The sequence below is a fragment of the Petaurus breviceps genome, unplaced genomic scaffold, assembly GCF_028583685.1.
Source record: "Petaurus breviceps papuanus isolate PSGF00001 unplaced genomic scaffold, PetGlider_PUasm1.0 188, whole genome shotgun sequence".
NCBI classification, from domain to species: domain Eukaryota; kingdom Metazoa; phylum Chordata; class Mammalia; order Diprotodontia; family Petauridae; genus Petaurus; species Petaurus breviceps.
Genome location: NW_027185804.1, coordinates 22,914,486 through 22,938,257, shown reverse-complemented (window position 1 = coordinate 22,938,257; position 23,772 = coordinate 22,914,486). Strand labels below are relative to the sequence as shown.

Genomic DNA, 23,772 nt, shown 5'->3' with positions numbered 1-23,772 from the left:
AATCTTTCATTAGGTCTCTGATTTATACTGAATAAAACATACACAAAAATGAGCAGGTATTCAGGAATAAGGAGGAACATATCAAACAACCTAAGCAGCATAATATTGTAATATTTTTAAAAAGAAGCAATTCAACTTATCATCTTACTTTAAAAGCCAGGAATCTTTCTGAAATGCAACTTTTAACCCTGACAAATTTTTATCATGCTCAAACTTTGAAATAATCAATATACAAGTATTAAGTGAATACTACTTTCCAGGCCCTATGTTAATACTACAGTGAAACAAATACAAAGAATGAATTCATCACCAAATCATATACAATGGCCAAGACTGTTACCAACATTAAAAGATATAGCCATCAATTCTATTTTAAAATAAACTCCAAAGTAAAAAATGACAACTTGGGGCGGCCAGGTAGCACAGCGAGTAAGAGCACCGGCTCCAGTGTCGGGATGACCTGGGGATCGAATCCTGGGCTCAGACATTTAGCACCCACCCAGAAACACCTGGCCGTGTAACCTTGAGCAAGTTACTTAACCCCAATTGCTTAGGGGCAGCCAGGTGGCTCAGCGAGTAAGAGTACCGGCTCCCCAGTGTCGGGATGACCTGGGGATCAAATCTGGGCTCAGATATTCAGTACCACACCCAGAAATAACTGGCTGTGTAACCTTGAGCAAGTTACTTAACCCTGATTGCTTTAAAAAAAAAATGACAACTGCTATCAGTTATAATCACCATACTAAGTGATTTTCCTTAACTATTTTTGGTGAAAGTTATTTTGTGAGAGATCTGTTTGTGTGTTATAACAAAATGTATCAAAGATGATCTTTAAAAATGCCAAATGGACTTGGTCTGTATGATCCTAAGTGAATATAACTGTATGTAAACTGTGTCTACTTATCTTTCTATGAGAGATCAGAGCTCTAGTTCTGGTTCCCATAATTAATTGCGTCAGTATAGATACGTCATCTGGTTCTCCCACTATCTATGTAAGTGCATACACACACACACATGACATATTGTAAGTACCCATTTTTCTGTCACTCAAGATTTTCTTCTACAATAAATTTATCTCAGGAGAAGAATTTCTAGAGGAAAATACCTGTGTTGTGTCTATATCTTCTTTTACCACCGAAGTGAAAGGATTTTGAAATAATACAAATAGACAATGCTCACATGTGATTATTTTGTAAAATACAATATATTTACTACATACAGTCAAGCAAAAATTGCAATTTCGCTTTCAGTTTATTAATTCTTAACATTCCATTCTCTTTAATCACAAAAGTTGAGCACATATTATATTCTCTCTCTTAAGTAATACAATCTTGTTATACCAGCTGATATCTAAATTATTTACTGGCCACTGAATTGGCACTATGCCATACTAAGACTTACTCCAACTAATAGCATCCTGGGAACTGAAATCCACTCTCAATTAAAATGCTGAAGAGTCAAAAACACATAGGAATATAAGTGCTGGAACTCCCTCCTTAGCATAAACATGAAATTTTACTATCATATTGGAATTTCTTACCTGAGCATGGGTAAGTGTTACTTTTATAGAAGGGCAAACATAAAGATAAAAAATTAAACATGGTTTTAAATATTCACAAAAAGAATTTTTATGAACATAAATCAATGAAAAAATGTTGAGGTTTCCTCCTCCACAAATGAATAGCTATTTAATAGGAGTAAGTACTTCTGGACTCATAATCTGAAGCTGATTAAAAAAAGGCTTGCATTTGCAACATACTTTATAGGTACAGACTCTACAATTACCACAAAATCACTATGCTAGTAAACCTTTAAAAATATTTTTTTACTCCATCATTATTTGGCATTTAGATATTATGTGGCTTTATACTCTTAACATCACTCATTCAGCCAAGATGAGTGAGAACTATTATATGTTTTCAACCAATGAGTAAACCTAGTAATGGGGAGGTTAAGTAACCTGTTCAAAGTTATATACAATGAGTCAGTGGCAAAATTAGATTTGAATTTAGGCTTCTTATTTCTAGTACTACTCTTAAATTCAACTGAGTCATATTAACTTTTCTATAATGTTATTAAGAAGGCTCTCTGATTTTTTTTCTAAAAATGAAGCAAAGATAAAAGTTATTTATGAAATATTTTGAAATTGGGGGCGGTCAGGTAGCACAGCGAGTAAGAGCACCGGCTCCAGTGTTGAGAAGACCTGGAGATCGAATCCCGGGCTCAGACACTTAGCACCCACCCAGAAACACCTGGCCATGTAACCTTGAGCAAGTTACTTAACCCCAATTGCTTTAAAAAAATTTTTTTTAATTGAAAAATGAAATAATTTAAGTGCTCTTTAAATCAACTACATTGTTTTATCTTTATATAAAATTGGGGGTGGGAGAAGACTCTGAGGAGGCAAAAGAAGGGTCACTGCAGTGGATGTTAAATATTAAGAAGAAAATGTATAAACAACCTAAAAGAGCAGCTAAACTTGAATAGAATATGTACTTCTGATATTATGAATACCACCATTTTTTATACCAACACAATTGTTTATCCAAAATTATAAAAGTAAAAAGTCACTAAGTCTATCGAATCACAGAATTTTAAGCTAAAAAGGGATGTAATGTTTATCTAATCCACTCCTGCTCTAATATCACTCCCGGTAGAACAGAACTTAGAATATGGCAAATTATTCTTTGGATTCCACCAAAGTGGATTTAATCACTGAAGTATTAAAAGAATACCATCCTAGTCCACACCTATATTAAGGGCTCACAGCATGAATCCACAAGCCAGTGTTGTTAAATGGCATGACTTTCATATTTGAAAATGTGCCTGCCTTGTCCTAATTAGCTAAATGAATAGCCATCCTTGATCAACAAGTCAAAACTTCTGTCAGAAAACCTGGACTCTACAATGTTATATACACATTTACTAGTTTTCTGTGACTTTAGACAAGTGACTTACATAATATTTAGTTCTCAAGGTAATGATTCTCCATAGGAGCTCTTAATATACTGGAAAAAACTTCTTAAAAGCCAACAATTACTTTTGGCAATAAAGAGGATAAATATATACACAACTTAATATTTTGTTGCATTTAATAAATACTATTTTAATATGCTAGCTGCCCCGCATAAACACAATGATTATATAAACAGGTGAATCTGCATGTTAAGAACCACAGTATCATCATAAGTAAGACATACTAATTTGCAGATTGATGGACATTAGCTAGTGATATATTTACCTATGATTTACATACTAGTCCAATTCTAAAAGGTAAATGATTCCTATTCCCTCAAACTTGATTCAACAACAATTTAACATTATTAGTTCAATGTGAGATTTCAGTCTGCAAAACCCTTCAATTTCTTTCTGACAGGCAGAATACAAAATCAAATGCTCATGGAGTAGGACAAAGAAGTAATGTGAAAAAGAAACAAGTGTAAAAATACTTTTGCTATAATATCCCTATTTTTCCAATGATATATAGTGCTTTTATTACCTAATTGTTTCTCCATATCAATACACCTAGAAATGAAAGCCATTTTTAAATCAATTTTTAAAAAATACAACAGAACAGAAAAAAAGTCTCCTACCATCGCATCTAACTTAAGGATTTCAAGATGATCTAAAATTAGTTATAGAAGTTGGAAAGCTTTTTCACAAAAGCTACTGTTAATATGCTTCTGGTGTCCAATAAAAGGGTTACTGTATATTAAAGGGTTTGAAAGATGTTTAAAGAAAACAAATTCAGCAACTCCAGGAAATTGGTCAGGACAGCTAATAAAAAAAATTGAAAAATATCAAAAGGGATTATGAAAGCATAAGAGAACTAAAAGATCAAATGATGATTAAGTCCCCAATCCTCCACCACTAAATAAAAACTTACTGAATAGGAAACACCTACAAGATACTACCAAAGGATTCAGAAAGTTTAGATTTTCACTAATATTCTTTAATATCCTTTTTGTTTAAAAATAAATGTGCATTGATACAATGTATAATATATATTTGGATTTTTACAATTATACATACACCTTTTTTAAACTTTAAGAGAAAAAAGAAGCATGACTGGAATGTTTCATGAAGTTAGAATAATATTCCTCCTCTCCCCCACCTACCCATTTATAATCTGCTAGTCTTTTAATTTAAAGGTACAAAGCCAATTATCAACTTTTAGAGATGGTCAATGATCAATCTAAATTATATTTAGATAACTAAAATATTTAACTGGGAAAGAAGAGAATTGGATTGAGGAGAATGCCAAAATAAGGCAAAATAAGTAACAGCAGCTCTCTCAGTCTGTAGTCACAAAACAAGGCTCGTTTCAAACTAGTAAAGGGGGGAGGTGAAAAGGGCTCCAAATTTAGGAGTAAGAGATCTGGGATCTGGGTGTGGCCTCCAGATGACCCTGGAAGAATCATTTAAACAGTTGATGCTCAGGATTCTCAACTGTCAGACTATCAGTTCTGCCTTTCCCAAAAAGAACAATGTGAAGATATAAGAAAACCCCAATACTGCACAAGCTCTGTGATTTTCTCAGCATGTGCAAGACTCAGCATGGCAGCTTCCTTTACCAACGGACCACCTGTCCATGACTTAACAAGAAATACTCAGGGTATGTGACTTGCCTAGAGGAAACGTTACTAAATTTCAGAGTAAGGATTTTGAACCCTGGTTTTTATAATTCTAAACCTGCCATTCTATCTACTACATGTCAGGCTGCATCTATCAGAAGAGATAATGCATACCACTTCCAGGGCTGTATCCCAAAGAGATCATACAAATGGGTATAGGATCCACATGTACAAAAATATTTATAGCAGCTCTTTTTGTGGTGACCAAGAACTGAAAATTGAGGGGATGTTCATCAATTGGCAAAAGGCTTAACCAGTTGTGGTGTATGAATGTAATGGAATACTACCCGTGCTATAAGAAATGATGATCTGGCAGACTTCAAAAATCCTGGAAAAACTTATATGAACTGATGCTGAAAGAAGTGAGCAAAACCAGAAGAATACTGTACACAGTAAGAGCCATAGTGTATGATGACTAACTTTTATAGACTTAGCTCTTCTCAGCAAGGCAAGGATCTAAAACAACTCCGAAAGACTCATGATGGGAAATGCTGTCCATATCCAGAGAAAGAACTATGGAGTCTGAATGCAGATCGAAGCAGATTATTTTGTTCTCTTTCTTTTTTAAAAAATTGTTTTCTTCTTTTTCTTGGTTCTCCTGATTCCTCCCATTGGTTCTAATTCTTCTTTACAAAATGACTAATGTGAAAATATGTTTAATATGAATATATATGTAGAGCCAATATCAGATTGCACACTGTCTTGGAGAAAGGGGAGGGGAGGGAGGGGAATTTAGAACTCAAAATCTTATGGAAGTGAATGCTGAAAACTAAAAATAAATTAATTAAAAAATAAAAATAAAAGATAATGTAAGTGAAAATGCTGTGAAAAAATATAAAATTGAACATGTAAAGTATTACAAAATGTTAATCTACAATGTTTATAAATAAGTGATTTTGTAAATATGTTTTATATGTATTTTAATTCTGTTACATATTTTTTGATGTTGTAATTGCCAATTTAGCATTTAAAATGGCCTGCTAAAGTAAAAGGCTCTCTACTAGGCTGTCCCACACAATAATCTTCCTTTTTATGCAAAATTTATATGTAAATAGCTAGCTAGCATTTATACAATGTTTTAAGATTTGGAAAACAATTTACAAATGTATCTCATTTTACCCTCACAACCACTCTGGGAGGTAGATATTCTTTATCCCCATTTTATAGATGAGGAAACTGAGGCAGATAGAAGTTAAGTGAATTGCCTATGGTCAGTATCTGAGGCAGGATCTGAACTGTGGTCTTTCTGACTAAGGGTCCACCTCCCTGCACCACCTAGCAGTCTCAGAGAAGAATTAAAAATAACATGAGAAAAACTGTTGAGAACAAAAATTAAACTATTTGTGGCATAGCAGATAACATTCATGAATTATTAAACTGAAGTTAAAAGTAAAGGCAACTCAAAAGTTACATCAAGAAAACACACAAGTTCTTAGTGAAAATCAGCATAGCAAAAAAAAAAAAATCAAAAAGTGGTATTGTGTTTTGTTATTGCTCTGTCTCCCCACTTTCAAATGAAAAGGAGTAAATGGGAATTAGGTCCTGAAATGACCCAGAACATTACTACCAATGTTTACTATTTGAAAAAAGAAATTCGTGACCTGAATTCCACCTCACAAACATGGCAGCTACTTGCTATGCCTTTTTATGTATGCAAAAGCCCTACATGTTCCTGACAGTAGCCACATTCATAAGTATAGCAGCTGACTTTAGAACATGCTGACCTTGAGCAATCAACACCCTTAGTAGCATGCACTTCTGGCTTCTTTCACTGTAACAGTGAGGCAGCCTCACCATCTATAGTAGTCAACAGTCTCTGGCCACCACCCCCTGCCTATTTTAAGATACTCCCCTACTACATTTCTGTGATGCACAGTTCAAAGTGATAGAATAACATCTGTGGCTATTCCTAAGTGCAAGCTGTTTACAGGGGATTGTGAGCATTTGTGCTCACACTGCTTCTCTTCCCTCAAGGTTTCCTTGTTGAGGTTAGTCTCTGAAGCTCAACTACCATTTCCTGTTTACACTTTTTTAAAGATCAAGGTGTTAACACACAAGGGGGTTAAATTTTCACTCAGGCCCCATGTGAACTAATGTAACACAACAAAGAGTTAGCAGCAGCTAACTCCTGGTGTTCAAGTTCTAAACATCATCATTACATTTTTGTAAACTACTAATAAGATACATTCCTGGACAGATGATGTTTTTCATATAACATATAATCCCAAGTTGAGGGTATAAAATATAACCTATTTTCCCCTCATAATTTTATTTAACAACTAAAAACGATGCCTTGAAAGTTTAGGTCTAACTGTACTGGGATAAAGACAAATTTCCAATCTTTTTCCTTGACTATCTATATGACAATTATACCTTTTTACTCAGAAAAGATTTTGTTCTTTAAAAACATCATACAATTATGAAGATTCTAAAGATCAAGAAAATTATGATTAATTCCCTGTATGTACATACGTAAACACACAATTTTACATTGAAAGTATTTAAAATGTATTGTTATACAATTTAACAATGATATCTTAAATTTTTAAAACAGTTTAATAATTACTCCAGATAAAATGTAAATTCTAGATATAAGACCACCTTAGTAAACTTTACTAGTTTACTAGTACTATTATAATAGTATACTATGGAAAAATATTTCAATTTAAACCTTTTTAAAATATTTCATATTTTGTCCACTCAATAAATATTAGATGACAAAATTTATTTAGAGCCCATTTCTTCTTAAAACCAGGTAATACAACATTTCCTAGTTTAAAAAAAAATCCAGATACTAAAAGGTCCTTAAATCTGAGCTACTGAAGAATTCAAGACCCAAAAATAGTACTGTCACGTAAATAACAGGTGAACTAGGCAACTGAAACTTGAGTTAGAAGAAGTTAGGAAAATCTAGTAAAATCTCAAGGTAGAAGCTATGCAGAAAAAAATTATTATTCTATCTTATGTTGAGACATGGTAGATAAATTAATCTACATCATGCCCCTACCCCCAAAAATTCTCAAAGTTTAAGTCTCATGGTTACTGTTGATTAAATTAAAAGAGAGCATAATTATTTAGAAGAAACATTTAAGATTAATTTAATCAATTTAAGGATCACTATTCCTAAGCAAAACAAAATTTATTCTCCTTTAGATAGATGATCTTATTTACTCAAAGCATGTATTATGAACTGATTTTTCAGTAATAGTTATTAACTTCTGCTAAAATGTCTCTGGGCTTGGCCCTTTCTAATCTATCGGGACATCTTCTGCACAAGACTGTTGACTTGTTCTTGTGGCAATCAAAATCGAGAACTTCAGCTTTACATTTTAGTCACTAGCAAAAATAATTTATATGTTTCTATACACATGACAAAATCATATTTAATGTTAGTCATACACTACACATATCATGAGGATGGATGCTTTATAAATGACAAGAAAAACACCCACGTTAAAGGTTTAAATTGAGAAATCATTAAGGAAAGAACATGTCCGTTCATATGTTAAATAGATTTTTTGATGATTTATTATTAATCCTTCAGAAAAATGGCAAATCACCATTTATTGTCAGATATTAACCAATCAACAAGTATTTATTAAGAACCATCCTAGGTGCTGAGGAATAAAAAAAGATGAACATAAAAACAGTCCCTCTATTCTCCCTCAAAAAGAAGTGGTAGATGAAGGCTGAGGGATCAGTAAAGGTTCCCCAAAGGAAGTGGTGCCTCAGGTGAGAATTCTGAAGATGAAGGGGCATAGAGCACCAGAGCACTCTCAGTATAGAGCCTGAAGATGAAGGGGCATAGAGCACCAGAGCACTCTCAGTATAGAGCCTAGTAGCTTTCTAGCCCAAGCAAAGCAATTAATCTGTCTGCATCTCAGCTCTGAAATAAGAATGGGCATCCTTGCACTGCATATTTCACAGGTGTGAAGAAATAGTAGTATGCTCCTACTAAAGCACTACTGTCTAATGTGAGCTAATATTATTACAAACCTTGACACCATTAACCATTAAATCTCAAGTATCCATTTTTTAAAAGCAGTCTTTGTGCAAGGAGGACCCTGGAGGGTAGAGGGTGTGTGCTGTGCTTTAAGGGTATTAAGAAATCATCAGACCTTTCTGTGTATACATATCTTGATTTCCATACATGCCATAGAAATGCTTTTCCAATCCTGGAAAAATGACTACTTCTTAAAACACAAACTGAGCATTCCTTTGGTAACCAAAAATAGTTCCCACCTACCTGTAGTACCGAGACTGTAAATATGTAGAACAAACAGTCTTTGATACGTGGCTAGCAGATCCAAAGTCTATTACTTTAACCCTGTATGGCTGTCGGACAGGATCTACCAACATAATATTCTCTGGTTTGAGGTCAGCATGAATTAAACCAAGACTTTTCAGTTTTTTCAGTGCAGTGGCTACTTGTTGAAGAATAGGTCGTATTACTTTAAGTGGTAGAGGACTGAATTTATTTTGCTTCAGAAAATCATATAAGTTCTGTTCCAACATCTCAAAGACCAAGCAAGTATGGTTACGGTGTTGAAAGCATTCATAAGCTCGTACAAAGTTAAATTCATCAGCATTTTCAGTACTGAGTCTTGATAATATGCTCACTTCTATCTGTCCTTGGCGTGCATAAGAAGGGTGATTCTTCAGAATTTTGATTGCCACAATCTCATTTGTTCCTCTTTTCCAGCATTTGACTACCTGGCCAAAAGTCCCTCTCCCAAGAAAATCCAGGACTTCATATGTATTTTTCAGTGAACACAAAACTTCATGTTGTACTAACTGATAATCTCCTTCTCCACTGGTACAATTCTGCTTTGATGCTGCCGTAGTTGTAACAACCGTCACTGGATTTCCCATGTTGGTTTGCAACATTGCAGGCAGTATGGAAAGCTCATCAACAATCTGCATTGCGCCGGTTTGATTCTCTAGTTCCTTACTCTTACGCTTCAATCCCCATCGTGGGGCACTTTCCCGGGTCCCAGACGGAGGTGCCTCCACGTGACAGGGCTCTGCCCGCACAGCTAGGACTTTGGCAGCACCTGTGACGTTTTTAAAAGCAGTAGTACTTGCCTGCAACAAAAAGTTATGTCCTCGTGATCTGTTCAATGGTATCTTTGTCTGGAAAGTGCTCTCCTTAACAGAAGAATGAGAAAGCCCAGAGTTCCTACTGCTCACACAGGCCTGGGGACAGGGCTTCTCGCGGTGTACACAGCTGCTCGGCTCTACTTTGAGCTTCTTCACACTACAAAAGGCACTTGACTGAGTCTGATAAACATATGGCGGGTAGACCAAGACTTGTGAGGCCATACCTACAAAGGAAAAGGAGAAGAAGAAATAATCAACTTACATTCATGAAGAAGGCCACCTGAGGTGAAAAATCACTGTTAAAAGTTCTTTTAAAAATGCACCAAAGTAGATACACTTCTACCATATCTAAATTTTTCTATATATTAAAATTTCAAGAGCGTAAAGTTTCTTCTGCATTCACTGTACTGTGCCAAATGTCTCCAAAGGAGATGGAGCAGATGTCCTGAACATTCCTCAACTGGTTCTGTATGTTTTCAAACTATTTATAAAGCCTGACAAACTGAATCTTTAATTTTTACCCAACAAGAGTAGAGACTAAGTAAGAGGTAGTGTAATAAGATCTATAACTTCATCAGAGTAAGGAGCTCCTAATAAGGACCTTCCTCTACCAATGCAGACCTTACTACCAAATAACTTTTCCCTCTTCTCACCTTTATTTCCTTTGAGTCTTTCCAGACTTATCTTATTTCCTGTAAAATTCTAAAAATTCTTTAAATATTTATCAAATACCCACAGGAAATGCATATGCGTGCAGACAATTATAGATTCTAGACACAAAGTCTGCTAACTGAAAGATGATCTTACAAAGTGATTTTACAAACTGTAACTTATCATTTGACATACTTATTGTATAAAGATTGGACCTAACATGTACTGCCATTATATCCTACAACTCACCAATCTAGAATTTACATATGATGCAATCAGTATAATATCCAGCCCATCCAAACACTCAATGTAGGAATAATATAAAACATCAAGTTTACAAGAGCTCTTAGAATATTTCAGTTACAGAGTTCAGTTATACCTGGAACATAGGTATATAGAATATCAGAAGAAAATGAATAAAGTCAAGTTTAAACAGTCAAGAGAATCCTGCTTTGGTCATTGTTCCATTTTGCCTACTCTCCAAAAAAGAAAAAAAAAAGCCTTATTATTTCTAATAGAGAAATTCTTTATACCAAATAGTTTTATCCCAAATAGGCACGTATAAGAAAGATAGTTACATGAACCAAACATACTCTTATAACTCAAAACAATATGCCAACAAAACAGGAGAATATATATATGCACATATATGCAATATAAAAACATACATGTATGTACAAAGACACACACAGAGACACAAACACAAATAAACTGGTACAGCCCTCAAGCAAGACTAACTTTGTACCAATGCTAAGCAGTAGTTCTAACACAGAAATGGCAAAATGTACCCTACACTCCCCATTCCACTATCATTTAGGAATTTTCTATCATTCTGACAGAACTTGAATACAAAGTCAGTCAACAGACAGCTTCGCCATTGATATGAAATAAGTCAAAATTATCTGATTCTTAAAGAACATCATAAGATGTCTTGAAAAGAGCTCTATCCTATTTCTTATACTTCTATTGCAACTGTTTTTATAATTCCCACTAGTTTGAGGAGCTGAGTATATCTCATTTGAAGTCTTAATACTGATAAGAAATTGAAAGAGGTATGTTTTGGGGTTCTCCTGGACTTTGGAAGATCAAAAACATATGTATGCCATTTTAAAAAGTTTTTAAATTCCACTTATGTTCAAGGGAGGTGCTAAAGCAGAAAGATGAAAAACCATAGTACAGTGCCCTGTTCTCAACTAGTTTATAATCTAATAAGGGGGTGCTATGTATGAATAAGTACAATATAATGTATGATACATGAAGGACAAATGAGAAATCAAGTCAAATGGCTCTAAGAAATATTTAGACCAAACAAACAATTTTAGCTGGAGAAAACCAGGAAGACCTGGCACCTGAGATGGGACCTAAAAAAGAATATATGGTCAAAGTCCACTAGGGATAAAGGGATCACCAGAACTAATGAAGAGATGCAAGAAATGGCAGGACCTGAAACAACCATTACAAGTCCAATTCTGGAGCACAAGAGTACACAATGACACAGTGAAAGGAGAATTAAAAACATTTTAGAGTCAGATTATGAAGGGTTTTATATTCTGGGCTAAAGAGAATTTTATCACACAGACAACAAAACACCCAAACATTTTTTATTAGAAAAACAGTCAAGCCCCCACATTATGGAGATTACTTAGGTTATATGAAGGGTGGATTAACAAGGGGAGAGGCTAGGGGCAAGAAGACTTGTAAGAAGATGCTTATAATAGTCTAGGTCAAGTCTTCTACTCTTTTTGATCATTTGTCCCAAATGTAAAAATTTCTGAGCACATATCCCTCCCTGTGTGCATCTTTTTATTTAGATATGGTGTTTGTGGGCTGCTATACTTGTAATTAGGTACATCCTAAAATTTAAGCAAAAAAAAAACTCTGAAAGGATGAAATAAAGATAAAATACTTGATTCTAGAGTCAACAGGGTACCAATGGAATTTAATAAGTAGTAAGATGACACGGTCAGATTTTCACTTTAGGAAATCAGTTTGGCAGCTGCGTGGAAAATGAATGGGAGAAGAGTAAGACTTGAAACAGGGAGCTCAATTAATTAGAAGACTATTACAACAGCCACAGTAAGATGATGAGAAGATGAATTAGGGTGATTGCTATGTGAAGAGTAGAAGTTGGATTCAAGAGATATTGTGAAGACAGATATTACAGGTATGGCGACAGATTAGGCAGGAAGAAAGTATCACACTGAGGTTGTGAACCTAGGTGACTGGAAGGATCGATAGCAACAGGAGTGTCTGGAAGATGGAAGGGCTTGGGCAAAAAGATGATATCTGTGATCCAAATCCCAATCCATTAATGCCTGGCTAATATTGTGTGATGCATTAAGTCCTACCCAAAATGAAATGAGAGAAAGCATGGTTCTTATTCATTGGCCTTGAAACCCAGAGCCACCCTAGAAAATGATCTGGGAGGCAGGAGATGGGAGCAGAATTTTTATCAAGACCATCTCCTATTGATTAACAACAACATGCCATGGGGAAAAGGAACAAGCATTTATTAAGTGCCTACTATGTACCACTATGCTAAGTGCTTTACAAATATCTCATTTGATCATCACAATAACCTTATTAGGTACATGCTATTATTCCCATTTTATAGTTGAGGAAACTGAGGCAGATGGCAGTTACATGACTTACTCAGGGTCACACTGCACTAAGTGTCTGAGGCCAAATTTGAACTTGTCTTCCTAAATTCAGACCCAATTCAATCTGCTGTGCCACCAAGCTGCAAAAGGGCAGCCAAGAAGTTTACAAAGAAGAAAGAAGAGAAGGTAAAAAAGTATTGGGAAAAGATATGGGTAGATGTGTTTGTGCTGGAGACAAATCCCATTACTGGCTACCTGCTGAGCATGGAAAGTAATCTGTTTTCCCATTTTCCAATGGGACACACACACACACACACACACACACACACACACACACACACACACACCCCTGTGGGATAAGGTCCCAAATCCCCTCAACTGATTTCCCTGACTTCCCAAGGAGCCCCTATCCTGACTTTGGAGACCACTAGCCTATACTATAGTTTCCTATAGCCTATACTATAGTTTCCTATAACTCAATAATAAGTTTTCTTGCTTGGTTTTACTATGGAGCTAAATAAAATGCTTTGATGAACAAAGTCATTTGTAAAAAAAAAAAATAAGAGACTTTTTTCCCACAGTTTTGTAGTACCTACACAAGAATCTTACTGACACCTCAATCCTGGAACTTTGAAGATGACAAAGAATACAGATTCTGGCAAGCTCTAGCAAGCTTTGAAAAACTTCCAAATGCTGTGCTTTCAATAGCCTATGCAAAGTTCTGAAGGAAAACATAGCTAGGTATAAAGCGGTTCATCACTATTAAACTGGCCACTCACTAATGATGAATTCTGAAACATGAAACAAAAAACAATTATAAAATAGCCCCATTCTACTTCTACAGTGATGAACAAGGACAAACACAAAAAGAAGCAGCAGCAGGTGCTTTGAAACAAATTCAGTTTTTAGAGTCAATAAACATTTAAAGGAGATGTTTCCCTAACAGCAAATGGGTTAAGATATTACTAGAAGAAACAAGCCAACCATATTATATTGACATTTTCACTATAAATGAAACCAGCAGCCCTTAAGTTGCAACAAAACAGGAATGATAGTTCAGTTTCTGCTCAGAGAAGCAAATAAAGAAGTTGGAAGTTTCATCAGGCACACAAAGGCAACAAGTATCATTTCATGGAAAAAATAATCATTTTTCTTTCAGAGTTCAAGATGAGCAAAGGAAAAAAAAAACATTCAACCTTGCAGAAAACTGCAGCTTAAATGGCAAAATTAGTTGCTGAGGAGAAATTTTACAAAGCACTTACCAATATCCTCCAAACCAAGTTAATGGATGTGTGTAAATATTCAGTAACTACAACATTAAGGTAAGGATGGAGAAAAGGATGGCAAAAAAAAAAAATACTATTCATCATTAAAAGACAAAAGAAGCCAAAGGTTTGTTGATGGAAGCCCTCATACAAAAGGAATGCTTTTTCAGAATATAGGGAAGATGTTGACATAGTGAAAAAATGAACTTAAACTGGTTCTAAGAAAACAAATTTATTTTTAAACTTTAGATTGATTATTTAAAATATTCAACAGCAAGACATCCTAATGCATGGGTTTTGTTTTTTCTTACTTTCTTAACAAGTGGGAGAAGGGAAGTAGGTGAATTCAAAACTGAAAATACAATTGAATGAAACACACTTTCTTTTTTTTTACTAACCTTAAATAAATGAATTTAAATGCATAAAATCATAGCTTTTCCTGTCATTCTCTCCAGGTCTCTTATCAAGAATTTTTTGTCCATTCACATATCCGATCCCAGTCTTGTATTCTGCACTTTTGGTGCTGCTTTTTTTCTACTTCGCCTTATTTCATAAGTCTTTCCAGATTCCCTTACATTCTATCCTAATAAGGATATTTAATTACATGAAAATACCATGATTCATTGAAATATATGAAAGTATAATGATTTTATTTAAATTTTGCATTATTACTGGATATTTAGGTTGCTTCCAGCTTTTTCTTTTTTTTTTTTTTTTGCTTTTTGGAGGGCAATTGGGGTTAAGTGACTTACCCAAGGTCACACGGCTAGTTTTTTATGTTAACTGTCTGAGGCCGAATTTGAACTCAGGTCCCCCTGACTCCAGGGCTGGTGCTCTACTCACTGCACCACCTAGCCACCCCTAAATGAAATCTATTTTTTCTTTTGCTTTTTGGAGGGCAAAAGTGACTTGCTCAAGGTCACATGGCTAGTAAGTGTGTCAAGTGTCTGAGACCAAATTTGAACTCAGATTCTCCTGACTCCAGGGTCCAGTGCTCTATTTACTGCGCCACCTAGCCACCCCATTGCTTCCAGCTTTTTGTATCACAGCACTGGGAAGAGAAGGCCAGTCTTCACATCAGGAAGAGTTCTGTTCTAGTTTCTTTAGAGATATGCTATGTGACCATGAACAGGGCAATATTTGGGCTCAGGATTCCCAGGAAACTCTCTAAGGCTATATATTACATATTTCTGCCAATCTGCAGCACTGAAGATTGTTTATAAACCAGGAATTCCCTCAAAGAGATCTATGTTCTTATCAACTTGGAAATTCTCTCCCAACAATACAAATTAAAATTCATCCATGCCTACTCACTTGTATGACTCTAGCCCACCTGTTGCCATAAGTTTCATAAAGGGTTGGGAGTAGGGGATTTCCATTCTTGATACTGAAGGTCTTCCTCACACTCTTCTGATTTTGACATTGTACAAGCAGAGCCCTCTAGATGTCCATTTGTCCCTCATCCTGACCCTGACTAGACCATCTTTTCCCTTCTTTTAATTTCCTGGATATTATAGTCCTGTTCTTTGAAGTTCCTAAAATTCAGAAAGTAATTTCCTACACTAATGAAATCACAAGTTTTAAACCAAAACACAGTCAACTTTTGCAATTACACATAATCTCCAACAAACAGCTTTTTGTACAACATTTTTGTTAACACTTTCAGGGTATATTACCAACAATGGAATCAGTAGGTCAAAGAAAATGATTTTTCTAATTTTTATTATGTAATGCTCAGATCACTTTTCAAAAAGATACTGAAAAATTATAATTTCTCCAGAACTGAATGCCACCTGTTTCTCCACAAATTCAAAGATTTTATTTCATTCATTTTAATTATTAGGCTAGATCAATACTATTGAATTCATGACTCCTGTCATTTTTTTTTCAGTTATCAAATATTTTTTCCTCCCTCCCATGAGATTTAAAAGTATAGTCAACCAAAACAATAAATTCCCAAATTAGCTGCATCAAAAAAATGTGTATTTATGTATTAATATGCAAAAATGCATATTAGTTGATCATCTCTCTGTTATAAGGTGGGCAGCATTCTTCATCACTTGTCCTCTAGAACTATGGTTGACTATATTGATCAGAGCTCTGAAGTCTTTCAGAATCGTAGTTTTTAACATACTGATTTTACAATAAAATTGCTCTATTGGTTCTGTTCACTTCACTCTGCAAGTTTATACAAGTCTTTCTAGGTTTCTCTGAAACCACCTCTTCATTTCTAATAGCACAATATTATTCCATTACATTCATATAACTATAATTTGTTCAGTCATTTCCCTATGGATGGGCACCCCCATCAGTTTATTAAAACTACATAAAATGCTTCCACAAATATTTTTACTTATAAAGGACCTTTTCCTCTTTATTTGATCTCTCTGTGGTAAAGCCCTAATACTAGTCGTTTCCAGATTCATCAACACATAGATGCGAAGGACAGAGTGAGAGGTGAGTGCAGTGTGGACTTTGGGACCAGTAGTTGGGAGTGCATCAGCTTTTGCCCCCCAGAGCAAGAAGCCGCTGAGACCCCGGCAAGGCCAGAGCCACATGGCAGCTTCAGCTCCTGGCCTGCAGAGTATAGGGGGACCAAGCGACCAGTCTGAGGATAATCGCTCTTGCTTTAACCTGCTTGGATCTGGACTGCAGTCTAGGGTGGAGGTCCTGGAGTGTGTGACCAGCTTGCCAGAACATGTGGAGGCCACTACAACTAATACCTCCGGCAACTGAGAAAACCCTAACGTTTGGGACAAAAGCTCCCCCTGTCTGGTGGCAGAATTCTACTGTGGCAAAAAGCCCAGGGATCAAGTGACTGAGGGGCGACATGACCAGGCAAAGGAAACAAAGCAGACAGAAGATTCCAACATCAGACTCCTATTTTGGGGACAAAAAGGAGCAAAGCATGGAAGACAGTGAAGTCAGAACTCCTGCACCAAAAGCTTCAAAGGAAAATACAAGCTAGTTACAGGCCATAGAGGACCTTAAGAAGCAGATAAAAAAAAGTGGAGGAAAAATTGGGAAGAGAAATGAGAACAATGCAAGAAAATTATGAAATGAGAGTCAACAGCCTGACTGAGGAAAATCACACCTTAAAAAACAGACTGACTCAACTGACAAAAGAGGCTCAAAAAGGCAATGAGGTGAGGAATGCCTTAAAAAGCTGAATTTGCCAGATGGAAAAAGAATCTCAAAAGCTCACTGAGGAGAATCGTTCCCTCAGATTTAGATTGGAGCAAAGGGAAGCTAGTGACTTTAAGAGAAATCAAGATGATGTTAAACAAATGAAAGAATAGAAAGCAATGTGAAATATCTCATGGGAAAAACCACTAACCTGGAAAATAGATCTAGGAGAGATAATTTAAAAATTACTGGACTACCTGAAAGGCATGATCAAAATAAGAACCTAAAAATCATCCTCCAGGAAGTTCTCAAAGAAAACTGCCCTGGTGTTTTAGAACCAGAAGGCAAAATAGAGGTTGAAAGAATCCACCGATCACCTCCTGAAAAAGATCCCAAAAAGAAAACTCCTAGGAATATTATAGCCAGGTTCCAAAATTCCCAGATCGAGGAGAGAATATTACAAGCAGTCAGGAAGAAACAATTTGAATATTGTGGAAACACAATCAGGATAACACAGGATCTGGCAGCTTCTACCCTGAGGGATCGAAGGGCCTGGAATAGGATATTCCGGAGGGCAGAGGAGCTGGGATTAAAAACAAGAATCACCTACCCAGCAAAACTGAGTATCATCTTTCAGGGGAAAAGATGGTTAATCAGTGGAATAGAGGATTTTCAAGCATTTTTAATGAAAAAACCAGAGCTGAATAGAAAATTTGACATCCAGATACAAGAAGCAAGAGAAGCTTGAGAAGGTAAACAGGGAAAAGAAATCATAAGCCACTGATCAAAGTTGAACTATTAACATTCCTATATGGAAAAACAATAATTGTAACTGATGAAACTTTTCTCAGTATGAAAATAGTTGAAGGGAATAGAAATATATATATATTTATATATACATATATATGTCTATATCGGAGGGTATACGGGCACATGAATACATATGTGAATGTGTGTATATATGCTTACAGGTATACATAGATAGAGGGCACAGGACCAATTTAATAGGAAGGAAGGATACTTAAAAGGTGAAATTAAGAGGTGAGAGAGGAATATAATGAGAGGAGATGGAGAGAGACAGAATGGGGTAAACTATCTCATAAAGAAGAGGCAAGGGAAAATGGTTACAATGGAGGGGAAGAACAGGAAGGCAAAAGGGAATAGGTCAACCTCATTCTCACTGAATTTGGCTTGGCAAGGGAATGAAATACACACTAAATAGGGTATCACCCTACAGGAGAGTAGGGGGAAGGGGATGAGAGAGGGGATGAAGGAAGGTAGAGCAGGCTGGGGGGGAGGGAAGTTGGAAGCATTCACTTTTGTAAAGGAACAGGACAAGTGGGTGGTGGAAGAGGAGGGAGGGAAATATAGTCAGTCTTTTACAATATATCTACTATGTTAATGTTTTGCATTAGCTACACATGTACAATCTATACTGAACTGCTTATCTTCCCAATAAGGGTGGGTGACAAGGGAGGAAGGGAATGAATCTGGAATTCAAAGTTTTAAAATCAAATACTCAAATATATACATATATATACACTATTATTATTAATACTATTTTACATGTAATTGGGAAATAAGATATAAAGGCACTGGGGCATAGAGATCCACTGGAAAAGTCGAAAGGGGTATGGGAGAAAATATGGGAGAGGGCAGATTGGAGGAGGGGATATCCTGTGGGACTGCTATTTTGGGGTGGTGGGTAGGGGGAAAACAGGGAGAAAATTTGTAACTCAAAATCTGGCGGAAATGAATAATGTTAATCAGAAGTCAATAAAGCATTTGAAAAATTAAAAAAAATTTAAAAAAGAAAATAGAGCCATATGATAACAAAAAAAAAAATAGTAAATAAGACCACAAATGATTTATATTTGGTACTTGTACCGCAACCTTACTGAACTAATTTATTGTCTCTATTATCTTTTTAGTTGAGATGTCTAGATTTTTTTTTTACTTTTCCAGAATTTATTTATTTTTAGTTTTTAACATTCATTTCCACAAGGTTTTGAATTCCAAATTTTCTCCCCATCTCTCCCCTACTCCCCACTGCAAGATAGCATGCATACTGATTACCCCTTCCCCCAGTCTGCCCTCCCTTCTCTCTCCCCCCATTACCTCCCTCTTACCCTCCTCCCTCTCACTTTCTTATAGAGCAAGATAGATTTCTATGCCCCACTGCCTGCATATCTTATTTCCTGGTTGCATGTAAAAACAGTGAGATGTCTAGATTTTCTAAAAACACTATCATGTCATCTACAAATGGTACTTTTAACTTTTCACTTTCAACATTAATCCTAATAAGTATCTTTTTCTTTTCTTGCTGCAACTGCTTTAATTTCTAATACTATGCAAATATAAGTGACGAAACTTGACATTCTTATAAATCTGTAAACTTGTTTTTGTACCTATTATTAGTGAAAACGCTTCTTCTGTTTCATCATGAATGAATGTGAATTTTGTAAAAGATTTCCTGAACCCTGTGACAGAATATTTGAAGTTGATAACTTTTCTGGTATTGAAAGTCTTGCATAACTGGTTTAAAGCTTACTTAATGAATAATTACATTGCTGCTATATTCTATTGCTTAAAATTTATTTTTTTATTTCTATATCTATATTTATTAAGGAAACTGGTTTTAAAATTCAAAAAATGCATTTGCCTAACAAAGTAAATTGTTATTTTTTTTCTGGAATCATGAGTAAACTAAATAATACAGAAACTATTGTTTTTGGACAATTTAAAAGAATTAACCTGGAAAGTGTTTGTGGTTTCTTTGTTTGGGGGGAGGGGGGAGAGGGTTCAATGTGGAAGAAGAGGAATTCTTTGATTACATATCTTACTTCCTCCTCCCAGACCAGTCAGTTTAAATTCTACTTAAATTATTAATTGCACTTGAATTTATATATTTGTCAAAAATCATCTATTATCTTTCATTTAAGTATTCCCTAATAGAATTCTTTATTTTTTTGTTGTGACCCTTCCTTTTCACTGCCATTGTAAAAGCCTCTAGCCAAAGGTGGGAATTAGATCTTATCTTGAAGAGAGCCAGGAAAGGCAACTTAAAAACTAGTCAGAAGACAAAACATAAGCATAAGGAAATGACTAAACCATCACCTGAAAAACAAAGGCTAAGCGCCAAAAAATGACACAGAAGTGAGAGATCACTTATTTAAAATAAGTCAGGAATGGTTACCCTCATTTCATCAGAAGAACATTCCAGGGATGGGGAAGAGACAGGCAGTGCAAATGCACCAGCAGAGATGAAAATCCCATGGAAGAAAAAGCAAAGAGGAGAGTATTTTAAACTGTATGGATGGAGGAGAGAAAAGTGTTTAGAAGAATAGAATGGCAGAGAAACAATATCAAGGTCCATTGACTGGAAGAATAGCTAAAGAAATTGTAGTACATGAATGAAATGTAATATTACTGCGCTGTAAATGAGTACGATCAACACAGAGAATCATGGAAAGACTTACATGAACTGATGCAGAATAGAGTCAAGAAAACAACATACACTGACACAAAATAAATGGAAAGAACCACAAAACAACTGAAAAATAAATGTTGCAAAATTACAAAGAATAAGCATAGTCCCAAAGAGACATGAGAAGATATCTCTCTCCACTCCTTTGCAGAAATGGGAGGCTCATGGATGAGGAACACTGAATATGTTTTGTTTTTGAATGTATTGATCAGTTTTGCTGATTAGTTTTTTCCCCCCACTCTTTTTGTTTCATTAAAAAAATATATTTTTATACGAAAGGGTTCTCTGGGAGGGGGAACAGAAGAGGTACAGGGGAAAAGTTAGATTTATATAAAAAGAAAACCTAGACCAAAAATTGTTTTAAATCCTCCAAATCACCAGTGAGAGAAATATACATTAAAACAACTCTGAAGTTCCACCTCACATCCATCATATTTTGCAAGATGACAAAAAAATAAAAAGGAAAATGAAAATTAACAGAGGGCATATGTGATAACAGGCACACAAATATAATCTAGATAGAGTCATGAACTGGTCCGAAATTTTTGGAAAAATAACTTGAAACTGTACCCCCAAAAGTCACTAATAATTAATCAGACTCAGCTAGGCCATCACTATGCATACAATATATATTAGGAAAAAAAAGAGTGAAAGGACCCATTAATACAAAACCATTTATAGCATCATTTTATTTCAGCAGAAAGCTAGAAACAAAGGGAGTATCCATCAACTGGGCAGTAACTGAACAAATTATAGTACATGAACAAAACATAGATGGGCCACAGAAACATATGTATAAAATGATCTAAGACATGGATTCAGAGAAACCTGAGAAGACTTGTGTAAATTGATACAAGTTGTGAAATCAGAAGAACTAGAATAATTTATATGACAACACTATAAAGGAAAAACAGAATTCTGATCAATACAAGAATAACTATGACTCCAAAAGACAGATGAGTCATATTTCTCACCTCTTGGGAAGTAAAGTGATGAACTAGAAGTGAACAATGAGGCATACATCATAGACAGTGCTAAAATATGAAATTTTTTGTCTGATTGTACTTATTAAAAAGGAAGACAATTTTTTTTTAATGGGGGAAATGTCATAGGGAAAACAAATAGTAGTGAGTGATGCTCAATGCCCTCCCCCACAAAAAAAAAGAAGTAAAGCGTTTCAATGAAACTTTAAAAAAGAAACAATTTGGGCAGTTTTAGAACCACCACTTTCTACAAATTTTCATAATTCTACTGGGGTTGATTTTTTTTAAACTTGTACATAATAGAAATTCGTGGTTTAATACACAATCCTTTTTCCTCTTTGAACATGGATACATGTTGACATTTGTCAAGTTAATAAAAAAGAATTTTCAAGAAATATATAAAAATAAAATCCCCTAAATCAATCTTTTATAAGTTCAATTTTTTTTTAGAGCAAAATCAACTATTTCCTGAACTTCTTTAACCAGGTAAAAGCTGGGAGACTACAAAGCTAAACCAACTTATGACTCACCCATTCCATTTTTGTATGTATCAGGTTGCCACCCACTTAATTCCCAACCTATATTACAAACCAAAGAAGTTAACAAGGTAACTTTGGTACCAGCCTAACATGTGTCTCTAATGAAAACATAACCAGCGTCTCTAAAACCTCAAATTTTATTAAAGCTTTACAACCACATGTATATTTCCCTATAAAATGCTCAGAACTATGACATAATAGTTATACCTATTCCACAATATTTCAGTACTCTCACACTGTAATTACACATCAACTGAAGTGTTAGAATTTCTTTCTATAAACTGGCATGCATGGTAAAGAATGAAAAAGTGTACAAGAAAAACTAAACCTATACAAACTCTGAGAATCCAGGTGGCTTTTAATAGCTCCATTCCAAATGTAAGAAAATAAACCTTCCAAATCTAAAAGTTACACAATAACTTACACGGATTTAGGGTAGGTTAAAAGGAACTGTATAAATACTTATGCACTTTATTTTTGGTAACATTTTTTATTTTTAAGAATATCAAAACAATTCAACTTTTACAGCTTATGAATACTGATTACTATAGCTATCTTTTCCTCCCATTAGCACCCAGGATTTAATTTTCAATAAATCCATATTTCATATTGTGCTTTCAGTTTTTTTTTAAGGGACAGATTATTTTAAGGGCTTATCAAGTACCTTTTTTAATGAAAAGTTAATTCAAGAGAACCTGGACCAGACATGCTGAGAAATCACTTAAAGATGCAGTCCATAAAAACTAGAAAAAAAAAAATGAAATGTCTCAGAAATGTTGATTCCCTCTCCCCCACAAAAAAAACCCCAAACATAATTTCTCATCTTACCCTAAAGTTGTTCATTTCCTCTATTTTTAAAATATGAAGTAAGAAAAAGACAAATTGTGAAACTTGGAGATAAGAAGGTATAAAAGATCTGAACATTTTTTAGTACATAAACCATAACATAGCCTAAAGATTCATAAATTAAACTTGCAGATGTGCATGGTGAAACATGTAACTGAAAATATGCTCAGGTCTTGGGTATTTTCCAGTGGTATTGTGACCAAAGCATCCAGAGAATGTGTTGACTATAACACAATCAGCACATTAAATAACAAGCTTCATCTGACTTTGCAAAACATTCCAACTTTTGGAACAAAAAAATGACATGTTAGACATTTCAAAGTTGCTGGAAAATACACTGTCACACAACTAGCAAGGATGTGTTACTGTCTTATCTACTCCACTAACTAAGCAAAATAATACCTGGCTGACACTCCTTAAAATGTATAGTCACTTCCCATTCATAAATGTAAGCTCCTCAAGGATAGCAGCTGTCTTCTCTTTTGCACAGCTAGATCGTGATTAATGTAAGTGCTAATAATGCAAAGTTTGATTTAGTACC

At 35.1% G+C, this 23,772-nt stretch overlaps 1 protein-coding gene across 8 annotated transcripts in view; it reads right to left on the bottom strand.

Annotated features, from left to right (window-relative positions):
- Positions 1–23,772, bottom strand: part of HIPK3 (homeodomain interacting protein kinase 3) — a 168,603-nt gene that overhangs the window by 52,946 nt on the left and 91,885 nt on the right. For all 8 annotated transcript variants that reach the window (XM_069091372.1, XM_069091374.1, XM_069091376.1 and 5 more), the window contains one exon: positions 8,881–9,958. In XM_069091372.1, the coding sequence (XP_068947473.1) occupies positions 8,881–9,958 (1,078 nt within the window). The remainder of the gene's footprint in view (positions 1–8,880; positions 9,959–23,772) is intronic.